Below are 18309 nucleotides of genomic sequence, written 5' to 3' on the forward strand. Positions count from 1 at the left end.
AACAGAAGAGTTGAATCATCTCAAGCTTTCCCAAAGCTAATCAAGTAAAAAGCAAGCATTTATCTTTTATTGGCTTTTCCTTCCATAAATTGATATTTATAGACCAGGCTCTCGTAGAGGTCATGGACTGCGGATGGAAAAATCCTTTTTATTCCCCTTTTCTACTACATTAAGCACGCGTCAGCCGCTTGAGAATATATCGCCTTCCAGCCCCTGAAGCAACTTAGACATTAAAAAGGAAAAAAAAATATACAAATTAATCTTGCAAAGAAAAAGGGAATTTTGGCAATACAAAGCCCTTTACACAAGGAAACATTTAACATTACTATCACCGAGAGATGGAGACGCCAGCCTGCAAAACGCCCCTTGCAATCCTAATGCTACGGTTTTGGGGACTGAAATAGTTGATCTTCTGGATTTATGCCCTCAGAAAGGAACACCTACCTCTACGCTGATACCCTATTACTCTGTAGCTGCTCCTAACGCTGAGCTTTGGAGATTGATGAAATATCAAAGTGAAATGGAAGTAGCAACAATTTACTGCGAGTCAGCTGCGCCGCGGAGTTGATAAATATTAACCCTTGGCAGTGACCTTTCGGAGATTTTTTTACTTTTTTTTCCTTTTTAATTGAACTTGCGCCACTTTCTGCTTCTTTAGGATGGAGAAAAAGGGGTTGAAGAGGTTTTGTATGCATTTGTTTCTACCTTATTACAGCGGCTACGTCTTCACCTGGCTGAGGAGGATGAAATACCACCAGAAAACATCCCCTGCAAAGACACGGGGATGGAAAAGTTGGAGATGCTTTTCCTGAGGTCGATCTAAAAGCTGCTGGAAGTTCACCCGGGCATGGCAAAGGGGAAAGAGCAACGCATGAGGTTATTTGGCTTATTTTAACTACAAATGCGTTTTATGCACACTGTAAACTCCTAGGATAATCTTGCTAGAGGCGGGGAAGGTAGAGATGCAGCCAGTATAAAACAAATTTATGTGCTTTGCTGCACCTGCTGAAAGATCTGGGGTTGCTTCATAATTAAACACAACGACTGCGAGGCCACGACATGAATTCGCCGGTGACTGCCAGCGACTAAATTAAAACGTCTTTTTGAGAGTGATATGAAATGCATCAGGCTTTGGCCTCAGTCTGCAGCTTGGCTGAGAAGAAAGGCAAGGAGGGAGGATTGCTACTGGGGAATGAAATACAGGGAAAAAAAAAAAACCAAACCCCAGAGAATTAAAGGTACCCTGCAAAGGCAGAAAAATAATTGAGTTGCTGCATTTATGCTTCGCTCTGAAGCAAGACAAATGAATGCAACCACTTCCCCACTCCTAAAATGGGATTTTTTTTTTTTTTCCCATTGCTTGACAGCTTACTTAAAAAAGGCCGAGACATTCATGATTTAAGAGCAATCGTAAAATAACAAACTCCCTCTGCCTTGCTCTTGCTGGGAGAGGGGCTGGCTGCCACGCGGTGACATACCCAGGCGAGATTTTTTCCCTGCCTCCTCACCCGTTCGATCAGTTCAACACCCAAGAGGATGCAGCAGATTTACAGCTTTCCCCAAACCCAATTAGACAGACGCCCGCACGCATCAGAAAGCAAAGCCAAGCAGACGGACCCAAGGCCCTGGCCCCTTGCACAGGTATTTGGGGAAAAGCAGAGAAAACTAAAAATTCAGTAACTTCCCGCATGATGGAAAGCCAAAATTTGATGGGTTTCCACATATGAGCATGATGGAAAGACAACACCGAGAGCAGTAATTGCTCACTCCCCATGGGCACTCTACGTCAGTCAAAATTTTTCTTAGACCCTTCTTGCTGTACAGGAAGAGCCGGTTGCTGACCCCAAATCCAAGCACAAATCTCGAGCATTTGGGTGATGAACATCAGCCAAGGTCCAATCCCCAAGCTTTGAGCCTTCGAGCTGCTCATCATCACAGACGAGGCCCAGGTTTGATCCTAAGGAAGAGCAACCCCTTGAGGAAAATTGGGCAAAACCCAAAGCTGGACTCAGGACGTAGATCACAGTCCGAACCTTCTCCCAGCACCCCGCAAGTTTTCCACCAAGGTGGTTTGCAGCTCCATGGTGAGGCACATGTCCTGTGTGGGACATGACAAATACCCAAGGGCCAAAGATGGGACAGGTCAATACACTCACTCTTCCCAAAGTTCAAGGTGCTGTCACCTCCCCACATCAACGGCTCCAACCGCTTCCTCCTTGGATCGGCAATTCAGGGACAATATTCTCACCCCAGCTTTCTGCTGGCAGCTGCTGGGGATGAAGCTGTTTCTGGGCTGACAGCTCCTGGCAACACAGATGGCCATTTATAACTTAATTCCCTCCAAAACTTGACAGAATCAAATCCGATTTATATTTAAAACCTGGAAATCGCGAGCAGATGGGAAGAACGAGGTTCTTCATCTGAAGAGCATTTAACGGCACGCCAGAAAAATCACAACGCTTGCTCAAAAGCACTTGATATTCATCAACGCTCAGCAATCCTTATTGCCATCTCTGGTTTTTCTCCCCATCCTTCCCAATTAAGAGCATCATGTTGGCAGCTTAATGGGTAACGCAACAGGCAGCTCCTGTAATGGATTCTTGACATCCTGCGAGGCAGATGGAAGCGGTCGCCTCTATTACAGCGCTTTCTCACCCCATTTCTGTGCCCATCACATTTCCTGGTGGTGGCACAGCAGAAGTCCACTGCTCATCTGCCTGCTTTGGAGAAAGGACTTTAGAAATGCGGAGCATCGCAGGTAGGATTGGGCACAAACTGCTCCCCCGCCTGGGTTTTTCGTTTGGCCCATTTGAGAGCTCAAGAGGAAAAGTCCATCCTTTGAAAAATTAGCTCAACGCACCACGTATTTCCCCAACAGCTTCTGTTTTGTTCAACCACTGTTCTACCTTTCACTTCAAGTGGGAACATGTAAAATAAAATAATTTCATTCCAATTTAGATAAAACCCTATCTCAGGAAAGCATCCCCAAATAACTCCAGCGGCAAACCCAACGTTACATCCAATGAGATAAAAAGAAAGCCTTCACTTGTGAGCCTTGAAAGGAGTCAAAAAAGAAAAGATCAAATCATCCCTAAATCAACAAAGTCTTGTCAAAAATAATTCTGGAAAGATCTAAGAGAGATATTCACCTTCTTGCTAGCACAGTGCCACTGGTGTTGCAAAGCTGCAACCCAACATTTCTCTCCATATCGAGCATCTGTGATGGAGAGCTTAATTACCTCTGCTGGAAAGTTGCTTGGATCCTCAGGCACGGCTAATGGGAAATGGATTTCATGATGCATGGCAAATCCTGCTAAATTTACGATTATGGTTTATTTTGGTTAATATTTATGCTCTATTTGGAGAGAGCTGTAAAAACAAACGTAGAAGGATTTGCTGTGCTGATATATGCGTGCATTGCTTTTAGATGCTATTACTTAATCAATAATTAGACTTCAGGAGTGTGTTACAAAGCCAGCACCGCAGTCATAAACTGTTGATTTTACTAAGGATGCTCTAGAAAGCGCTGTGACTTTTCCCACCCAGGACACAGATCTTGGGTGTAAATGGAGGGGGAAAAAAAAAAACCTAAAAAAGAAATATTTTCTTCCTCCAGCACTGTGAAAGAAGCCGAGAGGATGCCAACCGGTTCCGCCACATACCTGTGGAAGCAGCAGGGAGCAAACGATGCCCAAAGTGGCCTCGAAGTTGTCTTTGAGCCAGAGCCCGACGGCGTGGATGCAGCCTCGCACGTGGATGACGTTGAGCAGCTCCAGGCGCTGGAAGCAGAGTGAAGAGAAGCATCATGGTTTTCACTGAGATGTTGAGTTTGGGGGAGATGTTACTTCTTGCGTTGGCTTCTTCTTGCAAGCCAAGGAAGTGTCGCATGAGAAGCGTTCGGGAATTGATTTCTTGGATTGGACCTTTCCCTGGGTTTTCTTGCCAAAAAAATGTCCCCGATTGCTATGGACCATATGCAAAGAGATACTGCAGCTCTCTGCTGCGATACAGCCCCGCGGTCACCCCCAAAGGCCTCAAAATCAGCTTCTCCCCTACCACCAAGCCTCAAAACACAATTCAGGACCAGCATCTCCCAGGGCTGATCCAGGAGAGACCTTGTTGCTCTCAGAAAGGCCACGCCAAAGCTTGCAGGGACTGCCCAAACACGTCACGAGCCTGCCTGTGCTCTGCGAGCCTGAGCAACACCCTGGAATGGTGGAGAAAAGCAATTAAAATGAATTTATATACAGCTGCAATAACAGCCATCCTTGGCGGGGAAGAGCTTACCTGCAGATAGTTCGCTTTAGGGGGTTTGGGGAAGGAGAAGCAAACCTTGTACTTAATGAAGGAAAAAGCCAACGTTACCTCTTTATCGAGCGTCCTGTACCCACACAGGGTGTTAACGACTTCTCCAGGGACCTGCGAACAGAGAATTGGTGAACAGACTTAGCTCGGAGAAAGCCAAAGGGGAAGTACAAGACATAAGAATAAAAAAATAAAGAAATAGAAGAGGTCGCCCAGTTGCCTTGACCATCCAGCATAGCAGCTGCCCTCAAACCTTGCTTTGCTACTGCGGGCTCCTTTTTGCCCAAATACAACACACTTTTGTTGGGGTTTTTAATTATTTTTTAAAAAAACTACTTTTCTCTCTGGTTTCTGCTGTTTTGGAGGATGTCCAGGTCCCCCCAGTGTTTTTCCAGTGATTTGAGCTAGGACCACCTCCACGTCACGTGAACATTTAGCAAAGCAGCTCTTTCAAATTGTTCCCTTGATTTCCTCCTTGTTTAAGCCTGGCCACCTTTTCTAACACCTTCAGTTGTGCCTCTCCTTCATAATAAAGGGAATTTCACAGGGATTTTCACAGGGATGCACCTGGGTCGGGACAACCCCCAGTATCCATACAGGCTGGGGGAAGAAAGGATGGAGAGCAGCCCTGCCCAGAGGGACTTGGGGGTGCTGGTGGATGAAAAGCTGGACATGAGCCGGCCATGGGTGCTGGCAGCCCAGAAGCCAACCCTGCCCTGGGCTGCATCAGGAGAAGCGTGGCCAGCGTCGAGGGAGGGGATTCTGCCCCTCTGCTCCGCTCTGGGGAGACCTCCCCTGGAGCCCTGTGTCCACAAGGAGGACATGGACCTGTTGGAGCGGGGCCAGGGGAGGGCTACTAAAATGCTCCGAGGGCGGGAGCCCCTCTGCTCTGAGGCCAGGCTGGGAGAGTTGGGGGTGTTCAGCCTGGAGAAGAGAAGGCTGCGGGCAGAGCTGAGTGCGGCCGGTCAGGGCTTCAAGGGGGCCCAGAGGAAAGGGGGGGACAAGCTTTTTAGTAGGGCCAGCTGGGACAGGACAAGGGGGGATGGCTTTAAACTGAAGCAGGGCAGGTTTAGACTGGATCTAAGGAAGAAATTCTTTACCATGAGGGTGGTGAAAGCCTGGCAGGGGTTGCCCCGAGAGGGGGTGGAGGCCCCATCCCTGGGAACATTCCAGGCCAGGTTGGACGGGGCTGTGGGCAACCTGATATGGTTCAAGGTGTCCCTGCTGCTGCAGGGGGGTTGGGCTGAGTGACCTCTGGGGGTCCCTTCCAACCCAAAACATTCTATGATTCTATGATTAAATGTATTGGGCTCTCCAGAAATCAAGCGATAATTTCCCCAAAGCCCCCCAGCACTTCAGGGAGAAACATAAGGATTTTAGACATCCCCAAAGCTTAGATCTTTGTTGGCCAACAAAAATCTTTCAAGAGCTACAGCTAATGAGAGAAATCCCTGCCAAATGCTGCTATTCAGGATCTTTATAAAATAAAACCAAATGTAATTCCTCTGCTTCTGTCAGGATGGAAAAGTGGTAGATTTTGGGTTACAAAACTGGATCTGGCTCATCCCAAAAAAAGTGAAGTCGGAGAAGTAGCTTCGGTGCATCCTGAGCTAGTTGGGTACTTTGCACCTCTTGGGATTGATATTCTGATGGTTTGGGGGGGTTTTTTTGGCTTGTTTCATGGATCAAACAGCAGCTTCCATAACACCATGTATTTCTAAAGGGGCCTTGTGCCCATAAAATAATAACGTGCTGAAATTATTACACTTTCAGAAAGATGGTTTTGACAACCAGTAAAAGCTCCTGGACAACAAAACAAAAACATCCCATGCTTCGGAGGCACAGAGATGAAAAAGAGAAATGTGCACATTTAGGTGTAAATTATTGCTTTCCTCCAAGACAGAGCATAAAAGAAATGTGCGCCTCCGGACAGCCTGCAGACAGAAAGCCGCAGCTTGTTCCTCCTGTAATTGGCAGGGAAATTATTCCAGCGCTACCCTACCAAGAGCTGCTGTACCTATGGCATTACTCACAGCACAATCAAAAATCCCATCTCTCACCACTTCAAGACATGATTTACAAACTGGGCATAGTTAAGGAGACTAATTAGGCCCTGGGCATATGAAAGACTTGCAGGGAAATCTGGAGATCAGTGGCAAAGCACCCGTCAGGGTTGATGAGAGACATCTCATCCAGGGTTGGGACCCTGAATGGGAAGCCTTCAGCATGAGGGGAATTTCCAATGCTCTTAAGGTAAATGTGGTCGCCTATGGTGGTGTAAAGGCACCTGTACATGACCAAGGATCTGTCTCTTTGGTTTACATTAAAAAAAAAAAACTATTTTTCTTGACAGCTTTCAGTTGTCCTTGCTTTTCAGACTCATTTTTGTGGACATCACAGGACCCTTGCCAGTGAAACATCATTGCTTTCTACCGGGCTCATCGTTTGAATGCTACGGCACAAATTCATCACCACTTTTCTTCCATCTTGCATTAAGTAACCAAGGGTTTCTCAATCGTCTCCAGTCCTGCCCGGCTCTTTGAGTAATTCCCTCAACACCTTGTATTCAGGAGAAGCGTGGAAGACAGAAAAAATGAGGTTGTAGCCTTGATTGACTTTTGTCAAGGTCTTGCATGGAAGAGAAGGTCAGAGCTGAATTGAAATCTCTAACATAAAACCAGGCAGAACCCTTTATTCTTCCAGAATGCATTCTGAAGCCTTCAGGGATTGCAAAATAGCAACACACACAGACGTTTCAAACCCACCGAGGGCAGAAGACTCCGTTCCTTGCACTTTTTATTTAACCAGCTGCTTTTCTCCCCAAAATCAGCGCCAAGTGTCAGCAGTGACACTTCACAAGGGATTCGGAGACACCGCGCTTGGCAGAGGCACAGCTATGCTGCAGCTTCCTGGGAGAAAGCCTTGGAAAAGCATTTAGAGATGAGGATCCAGGCTTACACCCACAGGTAGGTGCATATTTGCCCGTTCCTTCTTCCTGAGGGAGACTTTAAGATCTACGACCCCAGAGATGAGACTCTTCAAAACAGCCAGAGCATTTTTGGAAGATGTCTGCTCTCATTACTGCAACTCAGCCTGCCCTGGAAGATGCCCCGGGGGATGCAACGCAAAGCTTTTGGAGGGTCTTGTAACAGAAAAAGTCTTTTCCTGGAAAACAAGATGGGTTTATGGCTGTATTGAATAACAAGTTGAAAACACGTTGCAATCAACCCCCTAATCCACTTTTCTCGCTCCTTCCTTCCGACAAGCTCGCTTCTATCAGCATCTTTTGTTCTTTCCACAATATTACACTTCCAAATGATGTCTTGTGGCACCTCTCTACCTAAGTCTCAAAGGTCCTCTAAGACAAAAGGATGCTTCACTCTTCATCTTTCATTCATGAAGGCACAAATAGAGAAGAAGGACACAAGAAGAGACAGGTTTCTTGCCCTACAAACCGGTGCATTTATAACTGGCTGATAAAAAAGGTTATTCGTAGTGGAAAGACCATCGCGCTCATCTCTACCCAACGCAGAAGAATTCATACGCATGCCTGGGTGGTCCCTGGTTATCCCTCCAGCTGCAGGGCCAACACCAGATCTTCTTTTCAGCCCTCAAGTAATGTATTTTGGTGGAAAGGGTTTTCAGCAGGGCTTCCATGTCGCTAAAACCCAACCAGGTACGTCCAGAGTATCACACACAGGTACCTTCATCATCCCAAGGTGCAGAGGTGCTTTTCCCACCTTCTCAGCCCATAAGGAAACACCCCCGCCCCCCCATGACAACTTTGCAGTTTCAGCAAATATCTATGAATAGACACGCTGGAGCTTACGGTAAACACAATTACGGCGGGGTTCGCTCCGTTGTTTAAAGTAAATTTTTATTAGCTTGTTTTATGTTGCAGACAGCAGAAAACTCCCGAGGGAGCTGGGCTCTCTTAATCCATTTTGTGTACTACTGATACTGCGTTGGGCTGATTTCTTAACTGAAAGTGCCCTGAAGCGCCAAAAATCAAATCTCTGAAGAACAAGGCTGCATCTATCTACCTGGTCACTCTTCTCCCCAAGAAGGGGTTTCATTTCTCATGGAGATTTAGATGCATTTGGTGAGGTCTTGCTTCCCATTAAACCGCTCCAGCTGTCAGAGCCACATTCATGGGCTTTAATTCTCAAAAAAAATGTAGCAGATTTACTGTGGACTCCCCCTCCCAGGGACTGGCTGCTCCAACCCTTCGCTAGGGCACCCTCCAGACCCAGCTTGTTGCAAGGGGAAGTCAAAAAGTTGCCTTATTTCTTCCCCTACTGTATTAATCATCTGTGATTTCTTGTATCTCCAATACTGCCTGCTGCGCTGAGGTCTTTCGTTTACCAAATCGTTACCCAAAACCGTGGGGAGTGCAAAAATACTGAATAACGCACTTGAGTCTCTCCAACACATCCTCACTCGCAATACAAAAGGACAACAGATGAATTCCTAATTCCATCTTCAGGAGCTTTAAGATTCTTAATCAACTCCCTGATTACAGACGAGAATTATTTTTGCAGCTGATTTGCATGTCAGGCTTCCACTGATAATTAAGACACCTCAGATTTCCTTCTTTTTCCATTAAAAATCCAACAATACGAGATGGATGATAGCTTTTCCTTGTGCAATTTGTAAAGCCTGGGGCATGGCCAGGGTTCAGAGGCAACGCTGATAACTCCTGATGCCCTGGACCTCAAGGAGGTTTTGCTACCAGGGTTCTGCTTAGCAAATCCTTTTTAGCAACGTTTATAGCATTTCTGACCACAGCAACGAGGGATATTTGCACTTTTTTTCCCCTGCCTTGGCCCAGCTCCTGGCGTTTTATCCACAGCATGGGTTAGATTGATTGCAACGAGGCAGACGGTCGTATTAAACACGATGGTATCAGACCACTTAGCTTAGCCTCAGAAGAAAAGTGCTGCTTGGGGGGGTGTGTTGTGTTGATTTTCAGCTCGGAAAATCAGCACAGGAGACCCTAATGGCTCTTCAAATCCACTCCCTCCTCTCTCCATCTCCGTCTGACCCAAGACGCAGCGTGTCGGAAATACAGCCTTGCAAGGGCAGTTGCTCACGAGACTTTTCTGAATCCACTGCACAAGGGTGGCTCCTTATCCAAATACCTCTCCTGGCCCCACTTCCAGCAAAACCCTCAAAAACCTCCTCGTTAGGAGCAGACCCCAGCAAACATGATCCCCACATACCACCAAACCCCACAGTGGCCGGCTGAGAAATGCGTCCGCTTGGACAGGAAAGCGGAGGACAAGAGCTCATTCGGATCCATGGGGAGATGCAGCCAAGTCCTTTTAAGGTGCTGCTATTTCTTTGCAAAGCGATCCTCCAAACCACTTTTATATCATACATCAGGTTGAAAAACAGGAACTTGGCATTTCTAACTACTCCTTGGCATGATACGAATGCAATTAATAGCCCGGTCCTTTGGTATTTATTCTACGTTAAAACAGCAGAGCCTACTAAAATACAGCACAGCCCATATATAGAATTTTAAATTTCTTTAGCGTCTCACACTGATGCTGTCGCAAACCACGTTGCGAGAGTAGAAGATGTGTGCAGCAACTCAGTTTTGCTTACAGAGAAGATAGGGAATTCTAAATGCAATGCTAAAAGGAAATCATGTACTTTGGAAAAGAAAAAACCAAAAACCTCAATGCTGTGCATGGGATGGCAGGGTTAGGTTAATGGTTGGACTGGATGATCTTAAAGGTCTTTTCCAACCTAAATGATTCTATGATTCTATGGCAATGCAGTTTACAAGCAACCCTATAGAGCAAAAAATACGCAGTAATAAGCAGCTGGAAGAGGGTGTTTTGCTGAAATATTGACTGAATATTGAAATATTGCCTGGCTGAAGAGAGAGCTTTGGCTGGAGCTCAGGGAAAAAAAAAGAGAGTTTATGACCTTTGGAGGAAGGGGCAGGCAACTCAGGAGGACTACAAGGATGTTGTGAGGTTATGCAGGGAAAAAATTAGAAGGGCCAAAGGCCAGATAAGAACTTAATCTGGCTACTGCCGCAAAAGACAATAAAAGATGGTTCTATAAATACATTAGCAACAAAAGGAGAGATAAAGAGAATCTCCATCCTTTATTAGGATGAGAGGAAATGGCCTCAAGTTGCACCAGGGGAGGTTTAGATTGGATACTGGGAAAAATATCTTCATCAAAAGGGCTGTTAAGCACTGGAAGAGGCTGCCCAGAGAGGTGGTGGAGTCCCCATCCCTGGGGGTATTTAAAATCCAGGCAGACGCGGTGCTGAGGGCCAGGGTTTGGGGGTGGGATGGCAGGGGTAGGGGAACGGTTGGGCTGGCGGAGCTTAAAGGGCTTTTCCAACCTAAACAATTCTATGATTCGATGACAAACGAAGGCACTTTCCATGCCTCAGCTGCCTTACCTTCCTGATACAGCACGTGTAGGGCACCCCGCATGCCAGCGGCCCGCTGCTGTTGCAGGAGTGGTACTGGTTAACCTCCCAGTCTCGGTACTCATCACCGCCACAGCAAGAAAACTGCAAAAAGAAGAAAAGGAGAGGGTGAGATGTGCAACTGCACACAACTCAACATCCCCGCCAATGCATCGCCCCTCCAGCCTTGCCCTTCACAACGCCAGCATTGAAAGCCCCGATTATTTTCTGCTTTACAGGACCCTAAATACAAAGTTGAAGACACCGTGTAAAAAAAGGAAAGTGGGTGTTTAGCCCCACTTAGCCCCATTTTAGAGGCATGTGGCACTTATAGATACGTACACACGTGTATTGGAGGCATCCTTGCTTTCACAAGCCCAGGAAAGATCAGGCTCATTCATGCTTTGCTGATTTAATTACAGGTGACTAAACCATCCTACTCCTGGGGCACGCAGGAGATGGCTCTTTCAGCACCTTGAATGAATGTATTTCTTGGCTCTTGAAGGCAGCTCGGCTAGTTGGTGCTGTTTGACAAAATGCTAATAAGGCTCTGCAGTCTAACAGGGATTTCTCTTCCCGTCAAGTTAAATTAGAGATCAAATGCTACAGCTACAAAGGAAAAAAGCTTCTTTTTTTCTTCTGTTCGCACAATGAAAAAAAAAAAAAGTTTAATGAAAGTCATTTTCTGTTCTCCGCAGAATAAAAGCGGGCTTATTATATACAGAGTCATCCCTTCTCTTGGTAAACAAGCTTGAATCTTTACATTTTTCCTCGGAAAGAAAAGCCTGAAGTGGGCAGGAGACGTGCGCGTGCTTGGTAAGAGACAACCCCCCCAGGTTTTCCCCTGTTCCCTCTTCAAGGAGCAGTTTTCGGGAGAGGTTTAACCCTGTGAGCATCTGCTCCCCCTCTGCTGATGGGTTGGTGGCAATACTTGGCCAACAGGCGTAGGAAAAGACACTAGCTTTTGCGGTCTTCATGGCCTCCTCCCATGCCAAAACAGGCAGATATGGCCAGGAGCGGCCAACCCACAGATTTGCTTTCTAACTTCCTACCTTTAATTCCATTACTGCTTTTAATCCTACCTGTATCAGTGAGGGAGACGAGCTTGCAAAAGCTGCCTGGAAAGAGGGGGAGAAAAACACCGAACGGCATATTGGCCGTTGCTACCCATTTGATATCCCCATGCTGCAAAGAAGTTTCTTCCATTTGCTTTTATAACTGTGCAACAATTGGTACAAACCCCTTATAACAAGGCTTACCAGGTGCTGGGAAGCCCCACCGGGGTGTTTTCTTCTCTGCAAAGAGAGGTTTAGCCCAAACTACTGTTGGGTAGACAGACTTTGGTGTGGGCTTTACTTTCATGCCAGCTCCCAGAGCTCAGAGAAGCATAACGAGCAGAAAAACCAAAGCGAGCCCATGGAAAGAGCCTCGCAGGCCGCAGCTGAGGAGCTCTCCATGTCAAGGACCGCCACCCGCAAGATGCAGGCTCATTACGGCGAAAACCATCGGCCTCGAAGCGATGCGCTCCAACAAGCCACGCTGGTGGGAGCCGCCTTTAATCTTCCCCAAGAAGAAAGGAGGAGGTTTGCAAGCACAACACCCTCATCCCTCCGAGCCTTACTTTTGAGTTTGGAACCACTCGGGTTTAAGCAACAACTGCAGCCCCAGCAGCTCTTTGAAATTCAAATCCTGTGCTCAGCAAAGCGGTTTGAACTCTCCTCTTCCACCTGTACTCAGCAAACCATTAAAAAAAGATAAAGCGAGGAGCGGCAGAGAGCTGCAGTTACTGACTTGGGGCAAACATGGGCTTTTGAGTCATCCTTGTCTCCAGTCTGACGTCCGAGGGCTGCAAAGGGCAGCAGTTCAGCAAAAATGAGTGCTAAAAACATATAAGTATTATTTTCTTTAGGGCAATTTGTTTCCATATCTACTGGCTCACAGGCAGCCAGATCAAGTAGGTGTCAACAAGTAAAACCGCATTATTTGCACCATCATCCTGGTAATGTAAAATATTAATGTCTGGCGCTTTGGACCATAATTACTTCTTATTTTTACTGTATGAAACTGGTTTGAGTGTGCGAAGGCAACTGGCTCTGGTTTAAAGCATCGCTCGAGAGAGGGTTTAAGCAAATTTGAATCCTGAGGAGCATAAGTGTGGTTTTGTCTGCCCTAAATAAGCCGTGTGCCAGCTAACCTATGCATAGGCAAGGTTTTTAATAAGGAAAATAGCAAGAATAACCACTAAATGATAGTAACAGGCTGCTCTGAGCTTTTGTTTTATCAAAAAAGCAGGGCTGGGTGCGATCCTTCCAGATCGACTGCAAATTTTCAGCTTCTCAAAGTGAACCGGGCTGCTCAGGTCCCGTAAAACCAATTTCCCTTCTCTTAAAAGCAGTTATTCCTCTGCATTCCTTCTCCCCAGTCCTACCCTCAGGACAAAGTAACTCTGCGTTTCAGTCGCTGACATTGCTGCTGTTCCTGGCTTGGAAATCATACCCTAACATAAAAGCTCTCAGCGATGAGCTGCACGTTCCTGCAAAGCTCCTTCTCTTGCTACAAGATAAAATGTGCGGATGCTAAAGACTTCTCAGCAACGCCATAAGCAGCCACAACTTTTAGTACAGAAAGAGACTTTGAGATGAAGATCTCCCCCTGCAAACTTTTTATTAAAAGTCGAGCGAAGAAGCAGACGGGGAAAATGTTGTAAAAATGGGGTGAGATTATATGATGTGCCCAATCCTCGCTTGTTTGGAGATACAGAAACCTTCCCGCGAATACATCTGCTTTATCCGGAGATTTGCGGTCTAACCTCCTCGCCAAGGCTCGTTGAGGATGGCCCCAACACGGGCTTTACGACTGGTCGTGGCAGCATCCGTTTATCATTTCTACTGAATTATAGCATCCTCTTAGAGGGGCTGGAGTACACGTGAAAAAGATTCAGATCTTTCTCAAAATCAATCGTGTCTTTAGACCTTTGGAGAGCTCCCAGTCTTATTAACTCGCTCGGCTGAGTAACAATGACTCCAAGAGTCAAAAGCAGGTATTTAAGCAAAGAGAGGGGAGCATGGAGGGCACCACCAGGCTTAAATTCCAGCTACATCAAAGAAGAAGGAGCTTCACAGCCTCCTTTTCTTCAAAGTGAGAGGTAAGATTCACATATTTATGATGCCCCAACCCATAATGAAAGGAGAGAAATCAGGCTGAGGTGAGAACATTCAAAGTTCATCTGAGAGCAGCTTTGCTGGCAAATCCTGGCTCTGCTCTCCAAAACCAACCCAGGAGACATAACATCACTGCGATTTCTCTCCTAGATCTCAAGCGTTTGGTTTTTTCTGCCTTTTTTTTCCGTTCGTCAAATGCTTTGAGCCAAGTGCTTCCCTCCCGCAATAACACAAATAATGGGTAAACCAAATATCCTCACTCGATACATGAGCAAAACTACATCCCTCAGAAGAGAAGGCTGCGGGGAGACCTGATTACGGCCTTTCAATACCTGAAGGGGGCCCATAGGAAAGATGGGAAAAATCTTTTTAGTAGGGCCAGCTGTGACAGGACAAGGGGTAATGGTTTTAAACTAAACCAGGGCAGGTTTAGACTAGATATAAGGAAGAAATTCTTTACAATGAGGGTGGTGAAACCCTGGAACAGGTTGCCCAGAGAGGTAGTGGAGGCCCCATCCCTGGAAGCATTCAAGGCCAGGTTGGACGGGGCTCTGAGCAAGCTGATCTAGTTAGCGGTGTCCCTGCTCACTGCAGGGGGGTTGGACTAGATGACCTCTAGGGGTCCCTTCCAACCCTAAACATTCTATGATGATTCTATGATGAAATTCCCAGGAATGGCTTCTTGCCGGTGCTGGAAAACCAAATGATACGTTCAAGCCAACCAAGCTTGTCTGGACCGGCCACACGCTTAACGGCGTGGATAATAACTACAAATTTTGACTTTACTTGGCTTTTTGATGTATTTGTACTTCTCAATGCATTGTTGCTTTGGGTTTCGAGAGACAGAAGGGAAACACAGCTGGGCAAGGGCTCAATGGCAGGAATTAGGGAGGCATTTTAATACTTAATTTAATATTTAGTACCTCAAAAAACCTATGCGGTGCATAAAATACAAGGCAAGAGCAGCAGCTTATCAAGTTTGGTCCAAAAAAGAGATTTGCGAGGACAGTTTTATCGATGCATGGGTCGGCTCGAGGATAGGGGATGGATCCTGCCAACTCCTGGCAGGCTCTGAGCATGAGCTATGAGGCAGACTATGCAACCACACACCTAAAAAAGTTCAAGCAGACTATGCCAAGCCCCAGCGTTGGACTCTTACCAGACCCCGGAGCAGCTTGTCCCTGATGCTACCCATGGAGAGGCTGGAGCTCTCCTCTCCTTCCAGCTACTGCGTGACAACACCTTATCTGCAATTTTCCTGTTGAGTCAAGGGCTTGGCCAGCTCCTGATGACACCTCGAGTAAAGAGACTTACCTAAGGTAGCCTATCTCAGGGCTGTTGCGGCCCTGAAGCAGCTTTAGCACCCGTTATTTTATTCCTTCATCTCTCTTTATGCAGGTGGGGGGAGCTAGGCACCAGTTTTCCATCAAGACTGGAAAATATAAATATATCCTGGTGTGGTCCACGCTGTGGTGCGGAGCAGAAAATGCTCTTTGCAGGGCATGCAGATGGCAGAATAACTCACCAAAACCCCCTGCGGGGTGGGCTTGGGGAGCAGCACAACACAAAACTGTGCCAAAAGAGCAGTGCGAACCAAGGAAGATCAAGATGTTCAAGACAGATCAAGCAAGGCGCCCTAGGGATGGGAATAAACCCTAAAAATACAGGGAAAATGAACCCTTCTGCTTCAACGAGGCACAAAGTTAACCACGCTTTGAAAAGCTCCATAACCTGACCTCCCCGATGCCACCCCCTCCAAAACCAAACCTTTTCTTGTACAAAATCCAAGATGTTCTTGAAGTCCAGGTCATCATAATAGTGTCTGATGCCCTCTTGGATGTTGGAGTGGAAAACTGCGTTCATCTAGGGACAGAAAAAAACCAAAACACGGCTCACTCGTGGAAAATGCACCGGAGAAAATATTGCAAACCATGAACATTTTTCCATAGCAAGCATTGCCGGCTGTTAACAGAGTAAGAATTTAACCCGCCTGCTGGCACGAGCCAATTTCTTGGGGCAAAATTCATCATCTTTGAGCTCTCAGGGTTAGCAGCATCCCATAGCACCTCTCTGTTTCCTGCACACGCAAGCAGACCCAGCCGACTTTTCCTATCCAATTTATTTATTAAGGTGGCTTCTTCGAAAACTCCCCTCAAGCTCTCCAATTCCATTGATTAACAGGATTTTAACAGCTTGCAGGGGGGGTTCTGCTGCATTAGGAGGGGCCAGAGGAGGTGAAATGGGCTGTGACAGCCAACCCCGCTGGCTGTAAGGTGATTTTTCCGGGGGATAAGCTACATGCAGGAGCAGAGACCTCATCAGAGCCCTCAATCACTCCTAATCCAAACAAATCATTCAGCAATTCGATCACGGCTTGAAAGGGAACGGTGCAGCCAGGCTGGGGCTCTCCCTGCTGCTCCTTCAAGCCGTATCTCCGAGGACACTTTGACACATCAAGCACTTCGCGTTAAGTGCTAATTGAATCGAAAATGTATTTTACAGATGCCTGGGAAGCTTATTAGTGAGCTGGGAGCGGAAGCTGGAAATGTCCTATGCAGAGCCCGGTGCAGGTTTGCCGTTTGACTCCTGACAAACTGCCAGGCAGAAATATTAATGAAGGAAAAAGGAACTTTTTTTCTGAGTTAGAAGCAGGGAAAAAAGGGGGGGGGGGGGGGGGGGGGAGGAAGAGAATGTTGCTTTTCATAATTCACTCTGACATGAAAATTAGAGGTTGGGCAAACCGGGAACGGGGAGAAGAACGTGAAAAAAGGAGAAATGAAGGCACGTCAGCGCAGCTAACAAAGCCTGTCGACAACAAGGGATCAGGCAAGGGGATCTGAAAAAACCTTTAAGAAATTGCTCACGTGGAAGTTTAATAAAATGTTAATTCCCGGTGTGCCCACCGCTGCGACCAACACAACGGGCAACACCTGGGTTTTACCATTTTCTGCTGGTTTTCCCCCAGATAGGCTCACCCCATGATCCTATGGCCCTCCCAGAAGATGCCAGCCCGGAGGCAGCCTCTGTAATTAAATCTTGATTTTAAGGTGGGAGATAAACGTCGCAGGGTTAAATCATTAAGTTCTGGTTATGAGACCTCTCCCCTCCCTTCCCTTCAAGGACGCCCAACCCGTTATCTCTGATAATCTCCAAAACCCCATTTGCATATCAACAGAGCCCATTTCAATGCTCAGTAGCTTCAAGGCCACTAAATTCGTTCCTCATCCCTGCTTATTGAATACAAAATCCAATTAAATATATTTTAAACAAGTTTAATAAACAACCATTGTTCCAAATGCAGATTTGTGCCTCCGAACAATTTTAGGTCAAGTGGATTCATCACTTGTCGGATCTCTCTTTTCTCTCTCCTTCATTGTTTGATTTTTAATTAGGTTTTGATATTGCCCGTTAAATTTAAACTAAGGGACAATTTAGGCGCTAACGGCTTCTACTCAATCCAGGAGTTTAATCACGAGGCTGCAACCCCCTCTCCTGACGGCACCAGCGTTTCCCCGTTGCATCCCTGCAATGCAGGATGGTGCTGAGCACCACCGCTGAGGCTCCAAGGCGGAGCAAAGCAGAGGATTTCATACTGAATTTCACAAAAATACAGCCTCTGTGTGGCAGCACATATTGATTTTCTATACGTGGGAAGGACTCAAGCAATCTGATTTTCCTCGGAGAAGCACATCTCTCCACCAGTGCACTGCGTTTTTCAGGGATCAAGAGGGTTTTGGAGAGCTCTGGGAAGCTGCTGGATGGAGTTGGCTGCAGCATCCTAAAGGCAACATCTTTCCCCATTGCCTCCCTTCAACTTTGGGGCTCACCAAGCACATAACTCCCAACCCCAACATGTTTTGGGGGCTCACCAAGCACATAACTCCCAACCCCAACTTGTCTTTCGGGCTCACCAACCACGTAACTCCCAACCCCAACATGTTTTGGGGGCTCACCAGCCACATACCTCCCAACCCCAACCTTGATCGGTTTGAAAGCATCAAGCTCTTTGTGCAAAGGCAAATTGATTTTCAGAGCCCATAAGTAGGTACCTCAGATGTTGTTCTCCTGCCTTGCGCATTCATTCAGCCAGCAGAGATCGGGATTATCTATTTAATTGTTTGATCGATTGTGAGGGTAAGATTAAATTGAAAATGGCAGGGTTTCTTCAGCAGAAGGCGGGCAGCCAGAAAGGACATCCACTGGAAGCATTTACCATCTCGCCAGCTCAGCTATAAGCCAAACCCATCCTTGCAAACGCAAGCCAGCAGTTAACGTAATTGAGGCGAGGAGCTTAATGAGTCCTCAAGGCAAAAAAAAAAAAGCAATGGGTTTTTGCCTGAGAGTCTGCACAGGGAACTGCAGGTGCTCTGGGTGGTGCTGGAGATCCGTCGCAGCTCTGGAGCACCA

At 46.7% G+C, this 18309-nt stretch overlaps 1 protein-coding gene across 1 annotated transcript in view; it reads right to left on the reverse strand.

Moving 5' to 3' along the window:
• Nucleotides 1-18309, reverse strand: part of LOC104130380 (tetraspanin-15) — a 53477-nt gene that overhangs the window by 11077 nt on the left and 24091 nt on the right. The window contains exons 4-7 of the mRNA XM_009643416.1: nucleotides 15670-15765; nucleotides 10733-10846; nucleotides 4366-4419; nucleotides 3663-3779 (exon numbers count right to left, since the gene is read on the reverse strand). Of these exons, the coding sequence (XP_009641711.1) occupies nucleotides 3663-3779; nucleotides 4366-4419; nucleotides 10733-10846; nucleotides 15670-15765 (381 nt within the window). The remainder of the gene's footprint in view (nucleotides 1-3662; nucleotides 3780-4365; nucleotides 4420-10732; nucleotides 10847-15669; nucleotides 15766-18309) is intronic.

Source organism: Egretta garzetta, unplaced genomic scaffold (genome assembly GCF_000687185.1).
Source record: "Egretta garzetta isolate BGI_Z169 unplaced genomic scaffold, ASM68718v1 scaffold238, whole genome shotgun sequence".
In the NCBI taxonomy this organism is placed as follows: Eukaryota; Metazoa; Chordata; class Aves; order Pelecaniformes; family Ardeidae; genus Egretta; species Egretta garzetta.